The sequence below is a fragment of the Prinia subflava genome, chromosome 7 (genome assembly GCF_021018805.1).
Source record: "Prinia subflava isolate CZ2003 ecotype Zambia chromosome 7, Cam_Psub_1.2, whole genome shotgun sequence".
Taxonomy (NCBI): Eukaryota; Metazoa; Chordata; class Aves; order Passeriformes; family Cisticolidae; genus Prinia; species Prinia subflava.
Window position 1 is genome coordinate 22,590,596 of NC_086253.1, and position 15,619 is coordinate 22,606,214.

General features: G+C 35.8%; 1 protein-coding gene across 1 annotated transcript in view; it reads left to right on the top strand.

The window, feature by feature from the left end:
- WDR19 (WD repeat domain 19) overlaps positions 1 to 15,619 on the top strand; it is a 39,457-nt gene that overhangs the window by 17,820 nt on the left and 6,018 nt on the right. The window contains exons 20-31 of the mRNA XM_063401791.1: positions 351 to 460; positions 1,537 to 1,594; positions 1,823 to 1,963; positions 2,072 to 2,154; positions 3,392 to 3,475; positions 4,531 to 4,677; positions 5,094 to 5,218; positions 6,830 to 6,942; positions 7,838 to 7,906; positions 8,256 to 8,333; positions 12,716 to 12,812; positions 14,843 to 14,967. Coding sequence (XP_063257861.1) covers positions 351 to 460; positions 1,537 to 1,594; positions 1,823 to 1,963; positions 2,072 to 2,154; positions 3,392 to 3,475; positions 4,531 to 4,677; positions 5,094 to 5,218; positions 6,830 to 6,942; positions 7,838 to 7,906; positions 8,256 to 8,333; positions 12,716 to 12,812; positions 14,843 to 14,967 — 1,230 coding nt within the window. The remainder of the gene's footprint in view (positions 1 to 350; positions 461 to 1,536; positions 1,595 to 1,822; positions 1,964 to 2,071; positions 2,155 to 3,391; positions 3,476 to 4,530; positions 4,678 to 5,093; positions 5,219 to 6,829; positions 6,943 to 7,837; positions 7,907 to 8,255; positions 8,334 to 12,715; positions 12,813 to 14,842; positions 14,968 to 15,619) is intronic.

Below are 15,619 nucleotides of genomic sequence, written 5' to 3' on the forward strand. Positions count from 1 at the left end.
CAGCTAGGTGGGTTACCTTACAATAGAAGGAAATTCAGTTTGTCAAGCAGGACTTTGCTCTCCTGAAGTTGTGCTGGCTGTGACCAATGACTGCACTGTTCTTCAAGTGTTTTTCAGTAACTCTCAGAATAATCCTTTCCATAATTTTGTCAGGCACTGAAATGAGACTGACAGGCCTGTAATTTTCAGGGTCAACCTAACAGACCTTCCTTCAGGATGAAGGTCTCTCAAATTGTCTGAATCTTTCTAGAATATTAACTCAATATTTATATTTAACATAATTTAAAGTTCAGAATAGAAGACCAAATTTGATACTTGCATCAGAAGATGTCACTCTTCTTTGTTAATAGATGCGAAAAGACTTGCAGCACTGGGACAGAGCACTTCAGCTGGCTAAGCGTCTGGCCCCAGACCAGATGCCTTTCATATCAAAGGAATATGCAGTGCAGCTTGAATTCATGTGAGTTCTCCTGTTATGGGTGTAGTATAAGAATATTAAACCAATACTCATGCTCAATAGAGGAACACAGAATTGAGATATTTCAGATTACTGCATTGCTGAGAGGGGATTCAGTGAGGTCTTGAAGTTGTAGTATGAGGAAGAGGTGTTTTGCAAGGAATATTTCGTGCTAGAGACATGTTAGTAAACCATAGTCTTTTGACTAAGTCTGGTATATGTAGGTTCTTTGACACTGCCAGTCCACTATATAATGTCATCTACTAAATAAATGCTTTGGTGCAGGCAAGTTCTTAGAAAACGGACAAAGTCCGAATCATTTAACCCTTCTGACATTGGATGAAAGCCATGCCTTTTGCCTGTCTTTCTTTAAACATCTGTAAGCCTTCATTTTCTTAAACCATTTAGGTAGAAGTGTGTCAAATTTCAAGGCTGCCAATCCCTGAAAGACAAAAGGTGTTAACCATTAAACATGATTTTAAAGTCTATGTAATAGTTAATTCTTCCCAGATAAAACCTGGTGTGTTTAATATCTAAGTCAAGAGGAAAAAGGTACTTACTAATAGTTTGTAGACAGCTCCTTCCCCCTGGCAGTACACCTGGCATTGAGAGAGGACACTTGTGGTCACAGAAAGGAAGGAATGGATGCAGTTGAAGCAATGCAGCCATCTGGAACTTGAGTTCTGAATATACTCCAGGAAAAAAAATTGAACTTAATTTTATATTGCAAAAATTCTAAATAATTTCAAAGATTACCTTCATTTCAGAAAAATCTGGTATAGACCTGAGACCACTGAGGTGTATTTTGCAGATAGATTCTTTGCATTTTGAGGAAGGTTTATTGGTCTCTGTCCAGCAGAATTGAGAGACGGAATTGTCTCTTTGACTGAGAGCTTTATCAAGTCCATAGGAAGTGCCATGACATTGTGTTCACCTCTCACATACCTCACAACCTTGTATGCAGTCGTTATGTCTAAATCAAGACAGATACATGCATAATGCATGCATAAAGTGACAGGAAGGCAAACATCTCTTCCTATTAAAAATATTTGTCTGTATAACTTGCAGTTTTCTTTTAGGGGTGATTATGTTAATGCTCTGGCACATTATGAGAAGGGAATCACTGGAAACAATAAGGTAATTCTTTTTTAGTAATGATAGCATTGTGCTGTCACAATATATATGAAGTTGTCATGTTTCAGACTCATTTGAATTCCAGTTTTTTAATTCTGCTCTAAATTAAATGTTCTTAAGTCTGTAATATTTGGTTAGTTTGTTTCAATGCTTGATTATAGTCGCTTTTGTGACCTCGGTTTCTAATGTGTAATCTATAGTTACTGCTTTTCATTTGATTGCCACTACCAGGAGCACGATGAGGTTTGCCTTGCTGGAGTGGCCCAAATGTCCATTCGAATGGGAGATATCCGTCAAGGGGTAAACCAGGCCATGAAACATCCCAGCAGGTTACTAAAAAGAGACTGTGGAGCTATACTGGAGAATATGAAGGTACTCAAAAGAGTTATTATAAGTTAAGGCTGAATATGTGATTTAGGTTAGTAATTTATCTGTGATCTTAATTTAGAAATTTTATTTTAATGCTTTCCGATATTGTAGCAATTTTCAGAAGCTGCTCAGCTGTATGAAAAGGGACAATACTATGACAAGGCAGCATCAGTTTACATCCGGTGTAAAAGCTGGTAAGTACACACTTCAGGGAAATGCTGTATTTCCGAGGATTTACGAGGATACTCTAGAAAACATTGATTCTCTAAATAGCACAAATGCCTCATTAACTACGTTTTATTGGTTTTACTATTCCAAATTCAAGCTTAAGATTCTCTCAGAAATTTATGTTGTTTCAATATTGTCTTACTGTAAATGGGAAATAATTTTTTTCTTTTTTTTTGTGTGTTACGGTTAAAGTTTCCTGTAGTTTCAAGTCCTTTGAGGATGTGTGCACATGGACACATCCACATTATATTCAGTGTGAATTTAGTGCACACTGAATATAGTAATTATATCTGTGTAGTTACTGTTTAATTAATTACATTTCTTAGTTTTATAACTTGCATAGCTGAGACTGAGTATTTGGACAGTTGGAAATGATTCAAGAGTAGCCAGTAAAATAATTTTGGTTTTTTAAGATAATTTGATTATTGTGAGGTCTCCATTGGAAAAGTCCAGTTTTCTGAGAGATTTAAGGGCTCAGTTCTGGCCTAATTGCGTTTTATGGACTTGTCACTTTAGGATCTGATCAGACAGTTCAGTAAGACCTCTTTCATATGAGTGCTCTAAAGATTAGGTTGGAATATTATGTGCATTTATTTGAAAAATGAAAATTTTATTCCATCAGAGAATTGTCAGGGGCATCAAAATGAGCCAGAGAGCGCTTGGTTAAGGGGAGTAGCTTGTATCTAATGAGAACCTTGATTTGTGAAGTGGGAGGTACAAGCTTTGTTTACTCTTGCAGAGAGAGGTTCAGTTTGAAGAGTGCCCATCTTTTAGTCAGAGAGGTGAGATTTAAAGTTAGCCTCTGCTGAGTCTCTCATGTCCTGTGTCCTGAAAGGCCCACTGCTTAGTTTGCTGTTTTTTATAGATCTTTCAGGTTACAGTTTTAATGCTGTGCTTCTTCTGTTGGTTAATCCAAGACCACCTGAGGTAAAAATTGTTGGTCTGGCTCTTTTTATGCTTGTACACCTCAGACTTAAAAAAAGAGAAGAGATTGTCTTTAAGCCTCTATGCTCATAAAGCAGTCTGAAATTTCCAGTTCTTAAGAAGTGTGACTTTTTGAAAATATTGAAATTACCTCAAAGCTTATCCATTATCTTCAGTTTCTTCTATCAGACTTCTATTCAGTGTGGGTATAAATATGACAGTTTTACTGGAGAAAATTTGGAACCAGCTATATTTATTAAACAGCTATTATCTTTCTAGGGCAAAGGTTGGTGAACTTCTACCTCAGGTTTCATCTCCAAAGATTCACCTACAATATGCAAAGGCCAAAGAAGCAGATGGCAGGTACTTTTGAATGCTCTTTTTTAATATAAAACATGTTATTGCTGTTGGTCTTATTATACATTAGTGTTTTTGTAAGATAAATGAAAACACATACTGAAACTTTTGCATAAAATAGTCTTGTGAAAACGGATTCTAAAATATGTCAGCTTAAATTTATATTTAGCGTCTGAAGATTTGAAATATAATCTAAGGACATTCATCTGGTATCAAAGATGCGTTTCTCATTAGTTATTTTCCTGTCTAAACGTTAATATCTTTCTAAAAAAAATCATCAAAGGTTTTAAAATACTGAATATCATTCCCCTTAGCAGAGTATTCAAGCTCAGTTTGTTTCTAACAACTCCTTAGCTGTAATTTTAAAGGTCATTTAAAGGGAGAATAATCATGAAAGAATTTTTTTCATTCTGGAATGAAATTACTGGTACATCTTAATGGCTGCACTTGCATAATATTGAATAATGCAAAGTTATTTGCTGAAGTGAAAGCCCCAGATACGTTATATTTAATCACAGAATGTAATTCCCCCTGGTCCTTACCTGTAAGTAAACATGCTTCAGAATAATGGTACTTTAAAGTATGAAACGGCACCAGAGTTTAATGTTTGCCTTGATGAGACTAGAAAATATTGTTTGTGTCAATTGCATGGTGAGATAATGAGAAATTTCTTATCTTGTCTACAGAAAGAAAAGAGGTCTTATTTTTAGAATTGTGGACCTGGCTATCATGTTTGGTTTTTATTGTTCTCTGCTGCCAAGGGATTTCATATGGAAGAGATGAACTGTTTTTAGAATATGGCAAAAGAGATGCTGGCAGAGTAGGTCAAAAATAGTATTGTGGTAGACATTTTTCTGTTGCCTCTGCTTTTCATTCTCCTAAGAGAAAATGAAACCAAAAAAACCATAGTAAATGCAGAGCAATGTGATTACATGCAAACTGAAAGGAAGTTGCCACAAAGTAATCTCACAGAAATAAAATACTTTATGTTTCCTTCACACCATATTATAAAGGGTTATTTACAAAGTTAAAACAACCGATGTGGAACCATTATTTTGCAGGTACGCAGAAGCTGTGATAGCTTATGAACATGCAAAACAATGGGATAGTGTAATTCGACTGTATTTGGATCACCTAAATAATCCTGAAAAGGCTGTTGATATTGTGAGAGAAACACAGTCTCTTGAAGGAGCAAAGATGGTGGCCAGGTAACAATCATGTTATGCACATTAGAAAGGAATCTATATCTATTGGGAGTTTATGAGGCTTGCTAACATATTAGACTGTGGTTATTGGTACTTGGCTAGTGACTGTATAGTTCAGTTAATTGATCTGAGTTTTTTAATATTTAGACAACTAAACAGGTACTGATTTTTTTGCTGTTGTTGACTTTTTGATTAAAATTATGTTAACCTGAAGTAATAAGTTTAGACAATAACAAGAAATTGCCATGTTGTATTATTTATACTAAGTTAATTTTAAGAACCTAGTTAAAACAATAAAGATACAAAATGGATTAGAAGTGTGTCATATTTGTATGTATGTGTTGTACTATCTTCCTAAAACATTTGATGTATTCATTAAGCTAATTAGTACTGAGGTATTAATTTGTTATTCTGATTAGATTCTTTCTGCAGCTTGGTGACTATGGTTCTGCCATCCAGTTCCTAGTTTTGTCCAAGTGTAATAATGAAGCTTTCACATTAGCTCAACAACACAACAAGATTGAGATTTATGCTGATATCATCAGTGAGTATTTCAGGCTTATAGTTTCCTTGCATTGTGTTTTGCTGTTCTTTTAGTTGATTTTAACCAATTTGAAATCATAAGACAATAGGTGTTTTGTTTCCCATTTCCAGTCATTGTGGCCAGATTTGGCAATGATGTGTGTACTTCAGGCCTTGCTTTCAGCTTTGCTATCTCCTTGGTTTTCAAATCTTGCCTGTCCTACAGGTTTTTTGTTTATCCATAGAGATTAAACATTTGTCCTGACTATTTTCTTGTGCCCATCGAGGATAATCCCTTTCTTTGACCTTGATACAAAACAGAGCATTTGACTGGTACAAGTCTTGATTTTTGTTTCCTTTTCTCTTAGTTCCAGCTCTGTTCTTACATGTTACTTTTTTCCATTTCTACTCTTTAAGACCCTTCATGGCTTCTTCTTGTATCAATGAGAAATGGAAAGGAGACCTTACTGAGAAGCTGACTTTTAGTTCATCAAGCCAATCAGAGTCCACCTTGTCAATTTGCACCAAATTTTGTAGTTTCCATTTGTGTGAGGCACCTTTGAAGAGTGCCCTATCAGCTCCACATGTACATCTCCCAAATTCTCATCTTTTCAATTAATCTCTTTGTTTAGACATTGATTTCTTATTATGAAGGTTATAAAAACTTGGCAACAGTTAGCTTGGAGATGTGTGGTTGCAGATAATTGTCAAGGTGACCACAATTGTTCTATGGTTCCTTATGCTTTCTTACTTCTTACTCCAAAATAGGATGTCTCAAACTGTAATCTAAGTGGGTAGAAAAGGAGTTTAAAACTAACTTTGGAGGAGTGGCTGCCTTTGTTTCACATGTGTACAGCAGAATGGAGTCTTGGTTAGAAGACGTAACTAGTCCTGTACTCCCTGCTACCACATGGTTGCATTGGCCCTGATAGCCTTGCTTTGTACAATACAAGTATGCTTCCATATTCTGAACCTGTGAAAGCAATTCAGGGGATAATCTCATAATCACTTGCCCTGCTTTATTGTTGCCAAGACATGATGGAAAAATTCATTAACAGATCATAGCAATGCCATTTCATTATGATCTTTTAGAAGAGAATGTAGTGACAAGATAATGGGGAATGGTTTTAAACTAAAGGAGAGTAGATTTAGATTAGATATTAGGAAAAATGTCTTTACTGTGAGGGTGGTGAGGCACCAGAAAAGGTTGTCCAGAGAAGTTTTGGATATCCCATCCCTGGAAGGGTTCCAAGGCCAGGTAGGATGGAGCTCTGAGCAAGATGGTCTAGTGAAAGATGTCCCTGCCCATGGCACAGGGCTTGGAAGTAGATGATCTTTAAGATCCCTTCAAACCCACATCATTCCACTATTCTATGATTGTGTGAAAAACAGGAATCTCACTATGGTGTAAAACCTGTAGAAACAATTATTTCACTATGTTATTAGCTCCTAATGTCTGACAGTTAGTCTGATTAAATGCAAAAAAAATGTGTAAGACATAATTTGAGTCTGTTTGACTTTGGTTTTCTCTAAATGTCAGTAGAAAAACAAAGTAGAATAGGAATATGTTCCTTCAATAGGGTCTTTATCTTAATAAGAATACCCTGCAATCACTCAGATGTGTCTGTTGCAGGTTCTGAAAGTACTACCAATGAAGATTATCGGAGCATTGCACTATATTTTGAAGCAGAAAAGAAACATTTTCTGGCGGGGAAATTTTTCTTGCTGTGTGGTCAATATGGACGGGTCAGTACTTAAAGGATAATCCTGTGAAAGTTAAATGTTTATGGAAACTGTTCAAAATACAGTCTTCAGGAAAGTTCATATTAGATTTTAAGTGCCTTAACTGGTGACATACTGATATTTATTAAAAGGGTAAAAAATGTAAGCAAACTATTTATATGTACAGTTATCTATGTTCTGTGAATGATACCTTGCCATGCACATAGGTTTTTCATAGCAGTAGAAGCTTGAGGTGAATCAATGATGTACTGTTGTCAATGAATCTCTGAATGTCAGATCCACAGCAGCAATGTTTTACATTTCATTGCCTTGACCAGTGGAGACTTGGTTGCAGAGTAACTAGTTCATTTAATTGCTGTAGTGTGCCCGAACTGAAAGCTTTTTGTAAAAAAAGAAAACAACTTAATTGAAGTATGTTGATTGACACAGCTCTGATCACTTACAAGTCTTTAAACTGATGCTTATGAAAAGTTTGACTTTTGCATACTGAACACATACCAAAATAATATGACTGATTTTTGCAAATTGTGGCCATTGTAGGTGACAGCTCCTTCAACTGTGGCATGGGGGGCTCCATGACATTAAAAACATTATGACATAATTCACATTGTGACATTTATTGCATTAATCATTGATTTGTTCTCACCATATTGTTGTGAACATCTTTCACAGTTAGTGAAGGTGTACACCAGAATTTGGCAAAGTCTCAATTGTTTCTTGCATGAGTATCTGTAAGAGCAGCTGCTCCCTCTATAGCTGAGATAAGCATTCAGTGTGCTTATCATATCAAAATCATATCACTTGTCATATCAAAATGCAGAGAGAGAGAACTTGATAAAAATTAGAAAAAAATAGTTTCATGTGTCTCGGTTTTAACTTCTCTCCTGTATCATTTTAGGCATTAAAGCACTTCTTGCAAAGTCCAAGCACAGAAGATAACTTGGCTATGGACATGGCAATAGAAACAGTAAGCAACTTTGATAAAACAAAAAATTCTTCTTTTTAGGATGTTTACCTTCAGTATTGTGACATTTTCCCAGCATCACTGAGTATGTTTGGACAGATTGCAAATAGAAGGAAAACTGTATCAGTAAAGATGATGTCTAAAAAATCCAACTTAACACATTAGAAAATAAATACAAACTGCTGCATATCAAAGCTGATGAACCGAGGAATCATTTGGTTTGAACATACAGAACTAAAAAAATCCTGTTCTAAATCTGTCAAGTTTCAGTGCTTTATGGAAAGGCTCCTTATGAGTAAGTTATTTTCCCTTCTTCTCTCATATCATAATTTCTTGTGTCTTTTTTTAATAGGTGGGACGGGCAAAAGATGAAGCCCTAACAAATCAGCTGATTGACTATCTTATGGGAGAGGGGGATGGCATGCCCCAGGTATTGTATTTCTATCACTGCTGTTGTGTCGCATTTCTGTGCTACAAGATATTTTGAGCTTGCTTTGTCCTAAAATTTTTATTAGGCACAGACTGTGCTTTAGCTTTTGTTAAGGAGCAAGACTTGTATGATCCATTCCATGAGTCATTCACCCAGTAACTCCAGATTCAGTAATATAAGAAAGGAAGCAACTATCTTAGATATAATATTTTTCTTCAGTCATCTTTATGAAAGCAGATAGTTGGACAGAGGAGGTCCAAAATAATGCTCATAATGAGAGTAAGAGACAAAACTTAGCAGTTGGTTGTTGCCAGTTTGCCAGCTGGCTGTTGCCTTTCCCTGATGGACAGTCAGCATGTGTGTGTCTGGAGCTACAGCACTGATCTCTTCCTGCAGGAGCAGAGCCGGTCTGACTTCTGCAGTAGAAGAAAGCAAAGTACAAAGCAGGAGATGCAGGTCAAAACCCCAAAGTTCACCAGGTTACCGATAGTTCTTGTGGTCAACATCAGTGTAAGGCATAAAATGCTGCAGGCAGATTTTCAAAATTAGCAGCTCCTTTTTGATTTCTGAATGGCTTTGATGATAATAGAGCTTGTTGTACATTCAGTCATATTTGGGCTTGAGTTCATGGAACTAAGTGGCTGTTTTACTGCCTGTTACAGCAGACCTGGAATGTGAGCCAAGTGATGAAAGCCAAATCTCAGGTGAGGGTGGTGCAGTCTGCAATCTGTAGCTTAGTCAAGGAATTTAGGGTCTCATACAAAGTCATTGTAAGTACAGTCAGGTGCAATATGATATGTATGGAAGAATAAATTATGCCTTGTTGAGGGCAATAAGGTTTGGTCATTATGGAGCTGACAGGGGCTCAGTGCAGTAAGTTGATTTCACCCCTAATATTACAGGTGTGGTTTGCAATTCTGTTAGGAAATTGGGAACTCTGTCTCTTTCCTCTCAGTATGGATTAAGGATTTGAGATTTTAGACTTTTACAGACACTGGGCATTTGATGACCAAGGAAACTTTGCTTTTGTAAGAGGTGAAAAAAAGAAGAACCAAACCAAACCTCTATCTCTTTATTTACATCTTACTTTACCTCTAATGTGAAATGTGAACTTCAATAAAATTATGAGAGAAACAAAACATAGCCAAACAGAATTCAACTGCAAGAACCCAAGGGAATTAAGCTGTTGGAGGTACTGGGTGAAAAATCTATGCAGTATCAGAGTAAGCAAGACTAATTTCATATTTATGCTGGAAGTGGGGCAGAGAGAAACTGTAGTATCCAGTCTCTTTTCTCAGAACAGCTGTCTAGCTGCCTTGTTCAAAGAAGTCCATGGGACTGGGTAAGGGAAGTGAGCTACAGTATGATCTCCACAGTGAAGAGGTTCTAAAGATTTTAGAAAATACTTAGGAATTTTTTGAATGCCATTGTTGCTATATTTAACATTGTTTTGAACTTCAGTGTAGAGCTTTGTTTTTCTTATTTAAAAGCTCTCTCTTGTTCTTCTGAATGCTTTAATCCAATCTACCATAGTCTCTCTCAGTGAGTAACAAAATTTTACTTTATCAAATCATACACATTTGCTTTAAGAACTGCTTTAAAAACACCATTATCTTCATTATGCTATGGAGACTGTTCTTGAACTTGTCAAGCAAGATATTACTGTTTTTAGAAAATAGAAGCTTCTATGTTGTGACATTTTTGTAAAGCTGAAAGTAAGAGTGAATTTAATAGTAGCCATGCAGCAGAAACTTGCTCATCATTTCACGCATTGATCTTCAAACCAGATCATCATTGACAGCAGGCTGATAGCTTTAAAGCTTTCACAGCCAACAATTGTGTGGCATTTTAATAAAGTGCCATATTATCAAAATTATTATGCTCACCAAAATTTTGCTACACTATTGTCTGACTAATTCTAAACTATTTCTAACATATGTGATTATGTCAACTATTGTGTTTGGTAGCTTCAACATGTAAAGATTCTTAATTTGTCATGTGCACTCTTTCAGGGATCATTAACTAGCAAGGTTCTGCTGTTTTCTATGTGCATATTTTCTGAGTACATATGTTCTTATAAAAAGAGTACATTCTTATAAAAAGAAAAATTAAAGTATGAATATCTAATATCAAATCAGATTGCAATAATAAATTTTCCAAAGACTTTAGGAAATGTATTAGAAAATTCTTTCCTGTATTTTCTGTTTTTTAACTTACTGACTTTAAAGGGAAGAGTATGAAAGTAAAATATGGGACTAATTTTTCTTGATTATGTTAATTTTTTTCTTTTTATTTTCTTTTTATTTTCTTTTTTTGGGGGGGGGGGTAAGTATTTAAATAATATTATTTAAGTCAAATATAATTAGGAACATGGCAAATACCATATAAAGCCACTGGTCCATGCTGGAACAGGATTCTTTCCTGCTGCAGCAGGAGAAAGGGGAGAAGCAGCCTGGATGGGGAAGTAGTGCTGCTTTCTGCTATTCATCAATGGAATAGCCATCTGTGGCCATTAGGTAATGTCAGAAGTTGGGAAAAATTATGTCATAACCCACTATTTTTACTAATTTTTGGTTTATCACACTAAGGGAATTGGCAATTTTTCTTTTTAAAGCAATTTACAGTGGATAAGTAATATCTGTTAATATAAGTAGGTACAGTTACTTTATTATGCAGATAACTATTTCATTATTCTTAAGTTACAATTCTTATGAAAATCATCTTTTTGTCATATGTTATTTAAAATTCTGCTCCATTATTAGTTTAACAGTAATTACTCTTGGTCACTTAATGTTTTTCATTGTATTTCAAGTTAAAAAGAAGATTTTGTCTTCTCTCTTTTCTTTCCATGTGTGATTCTTTCTCTCTTGCTTTTATTTCTGTGATTTTTTTTTATTTTTTTGTAATTTTTCTTTGTTTCTCAAGTACAAGCTATTCTTTGCAGTCATCTTCTCTTCAAGGAAATGCATATCTTTAATATTTCTGTTCCCTTGAATTTCTGCTTTTTTTTTTTGCTGTGTCTGAGACTCACATACAAAACCCACAGAGTATTCCAGAGAATAACACAACGTTGATTAATACAATTATTGTTGTAGTAATTTTTATACCATTTTAACACAGAATACACACTTTAAATGTTTGGATTTACTGCTAATATTGCAGAATTGGTTGGTTTGGATTTTTTTGCTCAGCTCTCCATAAAGTTTCCAGTGTCTTCTTTTTTTTTTTCTCATTTGTACATTTAAGTTGGAGCCATACCAGTATATACAATATTTAACTTAATTTAATCCCAATTTGCTATAAGATTATCATGTACAGGCTTTACTTTTTATTGACCGCATTTTAGAAATCACTGCTAATAATTTAAAATAGTGACATTTGCCCAATTTTTTTTCACTTGATATTTCCTTTTCGGCATAAGCAAGGTCATTTTATTTTGCTTTTTATTTTTTCTGCTTCTTTACTAGCAATAAATAGAATATTTTTAATTTTGACTTTTTCCATTCTTTCCTTTGTATTCCTATTTTTTCTCTTCTTATTTTTAATAATTACATCTTGAAGATTTTCTCAAAATCAAACCAACTCTGATTTGTTATCTAAGACCAATTCTTCTATCTCTCATTGGTAATTTTTTTACTAATCTTCTAGACATTTAAGACACTTACAAAAATAGAACTCAGGTTTGTTTTCTACAATACTGCCATCTTGGATTTCAGTTCTGTTTTAAAATTATTTCACTAATTTTCCCCCTGTTAGATTGCCAGGTTTTGGGTGAACTGTTTGCTACATTTGCCATTCTTGAGGTTATATAATTATCAAAAGTACCTGGTGTTGCAAATTATAAATTTTATGCATCTTATTAGCTGGTTGTCCCCTAATTTTCAATTTTTTAGCTGTCTTGGATGTCTGCCATCTGGTCCAGGACACCACATTCATTAGGGGTCAGATTTTCTCACCTGCATTCACACTACGCAATGTTCTAGATCCGTAATGCAATTTAAGCATTTCTGGCAAGACTTCTGCCTCTAAAAGTTCCTGGGTTCTTTTCTGACACTGTAAATGCCCACGCAGCTGGAGTTGTTTGGTTTCCCCCTGTACCACTCTCCCTGTGCACAGTGGTCTGTGGCTTTCTGCATCCCTCCTGCCAGGGCTTGCACCTGCCCAGGACTCCCTGGGGCCCTGGCATGGCTGTTCTGTGCCTGGGCAACAGCCAAACCCTGCAGGTGACCATGGCACAGCTGGAGCTTGTTCAAAGAGCTCTTCATGAAGCAAGCTTGTCTGCTTTCTTTGGAGAATGGGGGGGTGGGATGAACAAGTCAAGAAAGGGAATGCAGCAGTATGTATTTGGTCAGTATTAATTGCTTTTGTACTATCTCATTCAGGATGCCAAGTACCTGTTCCGCTTGTACATGGCCCTACAGCAGTACCAAGATGCTGCCAGAACTGCCATAATAATTGCCAGGGAGGAGCAGTGTTCAGGTAGGTCTGTTTTCTCTGATGTGATGGCATCTCTCATGCTACCTCCTTAGCTACCCTGCTTAGGGTGCTGTTATCTGTGTAGGATGAGACTTAAGAGAAGACCTGTGCTTTTAATTACATTCAAGTTCAGTTTTGAATTTGAAAGTAGACTTGGGGAAAACCTGTGGACTCACACCTGTATATTAAATATTGGGAAAAAAAGAAACTTGTGGGAAATATCTGTGTTCTTTATTACATTCAAGTAAACACAGTGATTAAGGCAGCCTGTGACTTTACCTGTCTATTATGGGTCATAGATATGGTTTCTGACTTGGTACTGAACCTTCAGTCTTAGCAGCTGACTTTTATCAGTGGAAAATGGACAGAGGGGTTGGTTTCTGTTGAAGGACCAGACATGCTTACCTTAAGCTTGGTTTTTCTTTGTAATGGGTCGCTAAAGTTAGAAATAGAAAAATAAGAAGAGAGAGGGCTAGAAGCAAAATAGCTGCCACCTCCATTACTCACGCTCCTCTGTAGCCATGGCAACAACCCTACCACAACACTGCTTGCTTTTCAAATCAATTATGTAAAAGAAAAATCTATAAAGGAAAAATAGCAGCCTCAGGAATAACTCAGGGAATCTAACATTTCTGGGTTGCTCCTCAGCATTGGGCTAAGGAGTGGAAAAACCTCTGAAACCCTTGGGAAGCAAATCTCCCAATCCATCATAGCAGTGAATAATGTATTTGTGCTAATTATATAAGCAGGAAGGCCCAAAGGTTTAAATATTTACTAGCTTCTCTGAATTTGAAAACTTGTATCTAAAATGCAGTATCCCATGGTGTATTTCATATTCCCTAGTAGTATAAGTGTGTTCTGCAACACTGTAATAGGAAGCACAATATTTGTCTCACTAAAAGCACAAGTCTTGCAGTAACTGTTTCTTCTGAAGAGGCAGTTTTACATCAGGCCCGTCTTCCTGCAGCAGATTTCAGTGAGCTTGATTGTGAAATTTGCACAAATATAGTTTGTTCTTTTCATAAAAAATCATCTAATAGTAATATTTAAGCCATACTGCTTAGTATTTTTCTTTGGCTAGATGATTTTTAGTGTGGTTTTCCATGAAGTTATTTTTATGTTATCACGTGATTTTAAGACTGTATTATACTGGGAGTCAGTAATACAATATAAAAGAATAATGTTGTTTTCCAGCAACTAATTCTGAAGTGATATTTAGCTGTCTCACAGAAATTTCACAGTTTGATTCAATTGCAGTGTATAACAAAACATTACAAATTGCTCTGTAGAGTAAAAACATCTGCTGATAAGAGAAATATAGGGAGGCAAAGGAAAATGTTTGCTGGAGTAGCTGCAATTTCCTTTAAATGCCTCCAGCTGCAAAGAGTATGACTTTCTCAGCCTCTAATTAAATGCAAAAATACCTCAAAACAACCACCAAAGCAAAACAAGAAAAAAACAACTAAGAACAAACAAATTGCAAAACACTACTTGATTTCAGCTACATTGATAATTTAACAAAATCCTGTGGTTTCAGGACAATCCTCAATAGTAACCTTGAAGCAGTATAACCTAGTGAAGTAACATTCAGATTTTAACTATTCCTTGGCAGATTTTGGATTTGTTTGTTTGCAGAGGCCAGGAGTTGCCAAGGCAAATTATCAAGTAAAAGTATGCTAAATGGACATTTAAAAGCAGCTTTTGAATATCTGACACTGAAGAACAAAAAAAACCCCACCAAGCTTTAAGTGCTCCAAAAACATCTTCCACTTTTAAAGTTTATTATATTAAATTGCCATCATATATATTTTGCTACTGTTTGGATTACTTCTCCCTGTGTAATTTTTTTTTTAATTCGTGGCTGATATTGTTTAGAATACTGTGACAAGCAACTGCTTGTGGCTTTCCAAAGAAATTGTCATGCAATGGTTTTATTCAAAGGATCAACATAGCTTCAGCTTCCCTGTATGTCATTAGTAAAGATTGTTATGAAAAATTAAATTTACTGTTAATTGTTGGGTTTTTTTCTTAAGGAAACTATCGAAATGCACATGATGTTCTTTTCAGTATGTATTCAGAGTTAAAGACCCAGAAGATTAAAATCTCTTCCGAGATGGCAACAAACCTTATGATTTTACACAGCTATATTTTAGTGAAGGTAAGGAACTGAGAAATTGAAATTATGTGTAAGTTGCACAGTGTTTGATTTAATGAACTGTATGTATGGATGCTCTGTGTACATAAATTATATTTTGTATAGATTGTATCACAGAATCCAAGTGCATGCTAACAGCAAGCTTCAGGAGGATAATCCATACTTGTTTCTGCCTCTTTGAGTAGCATATTCTTTTTTTAAATACTGAATAATTGAAAATTACATATAGTTTCCTGTTTTCTTTTGCATTCATACTTACAAATACTATGCTACTAATACAACTATTTATTGTTATTGTTGGTGTTGTATTTGAGGTTATTATCCATAAGTAGATCAGTGCTTTTCTGTAAATGAAATTAAGCAGGAGTTCAAATGTTTTCTATGTTAGCCCATGGATGCCCATCAGGATATCCATCCCTACAGCCAGCTCTGGCCTCCCTCTCTGCCAGCAGAGAGGCAAGAGCTGCAAGTGGTGGGCTGAAGGCCAGAAAGACTGGGGAGAGCCACGCTGCAGTCTCTGCTCCCTTCTGTAGTCCAACTCTGCTCAGTTTCATGAAGGAGCTGCTGGCACGGAGCAGCAGGATGAATGAATGCCAAGAGCAGGCTGCAGAATTACTCTCCGATGGCTGCACTAAATGTGGTTTCTTTGCTGCAT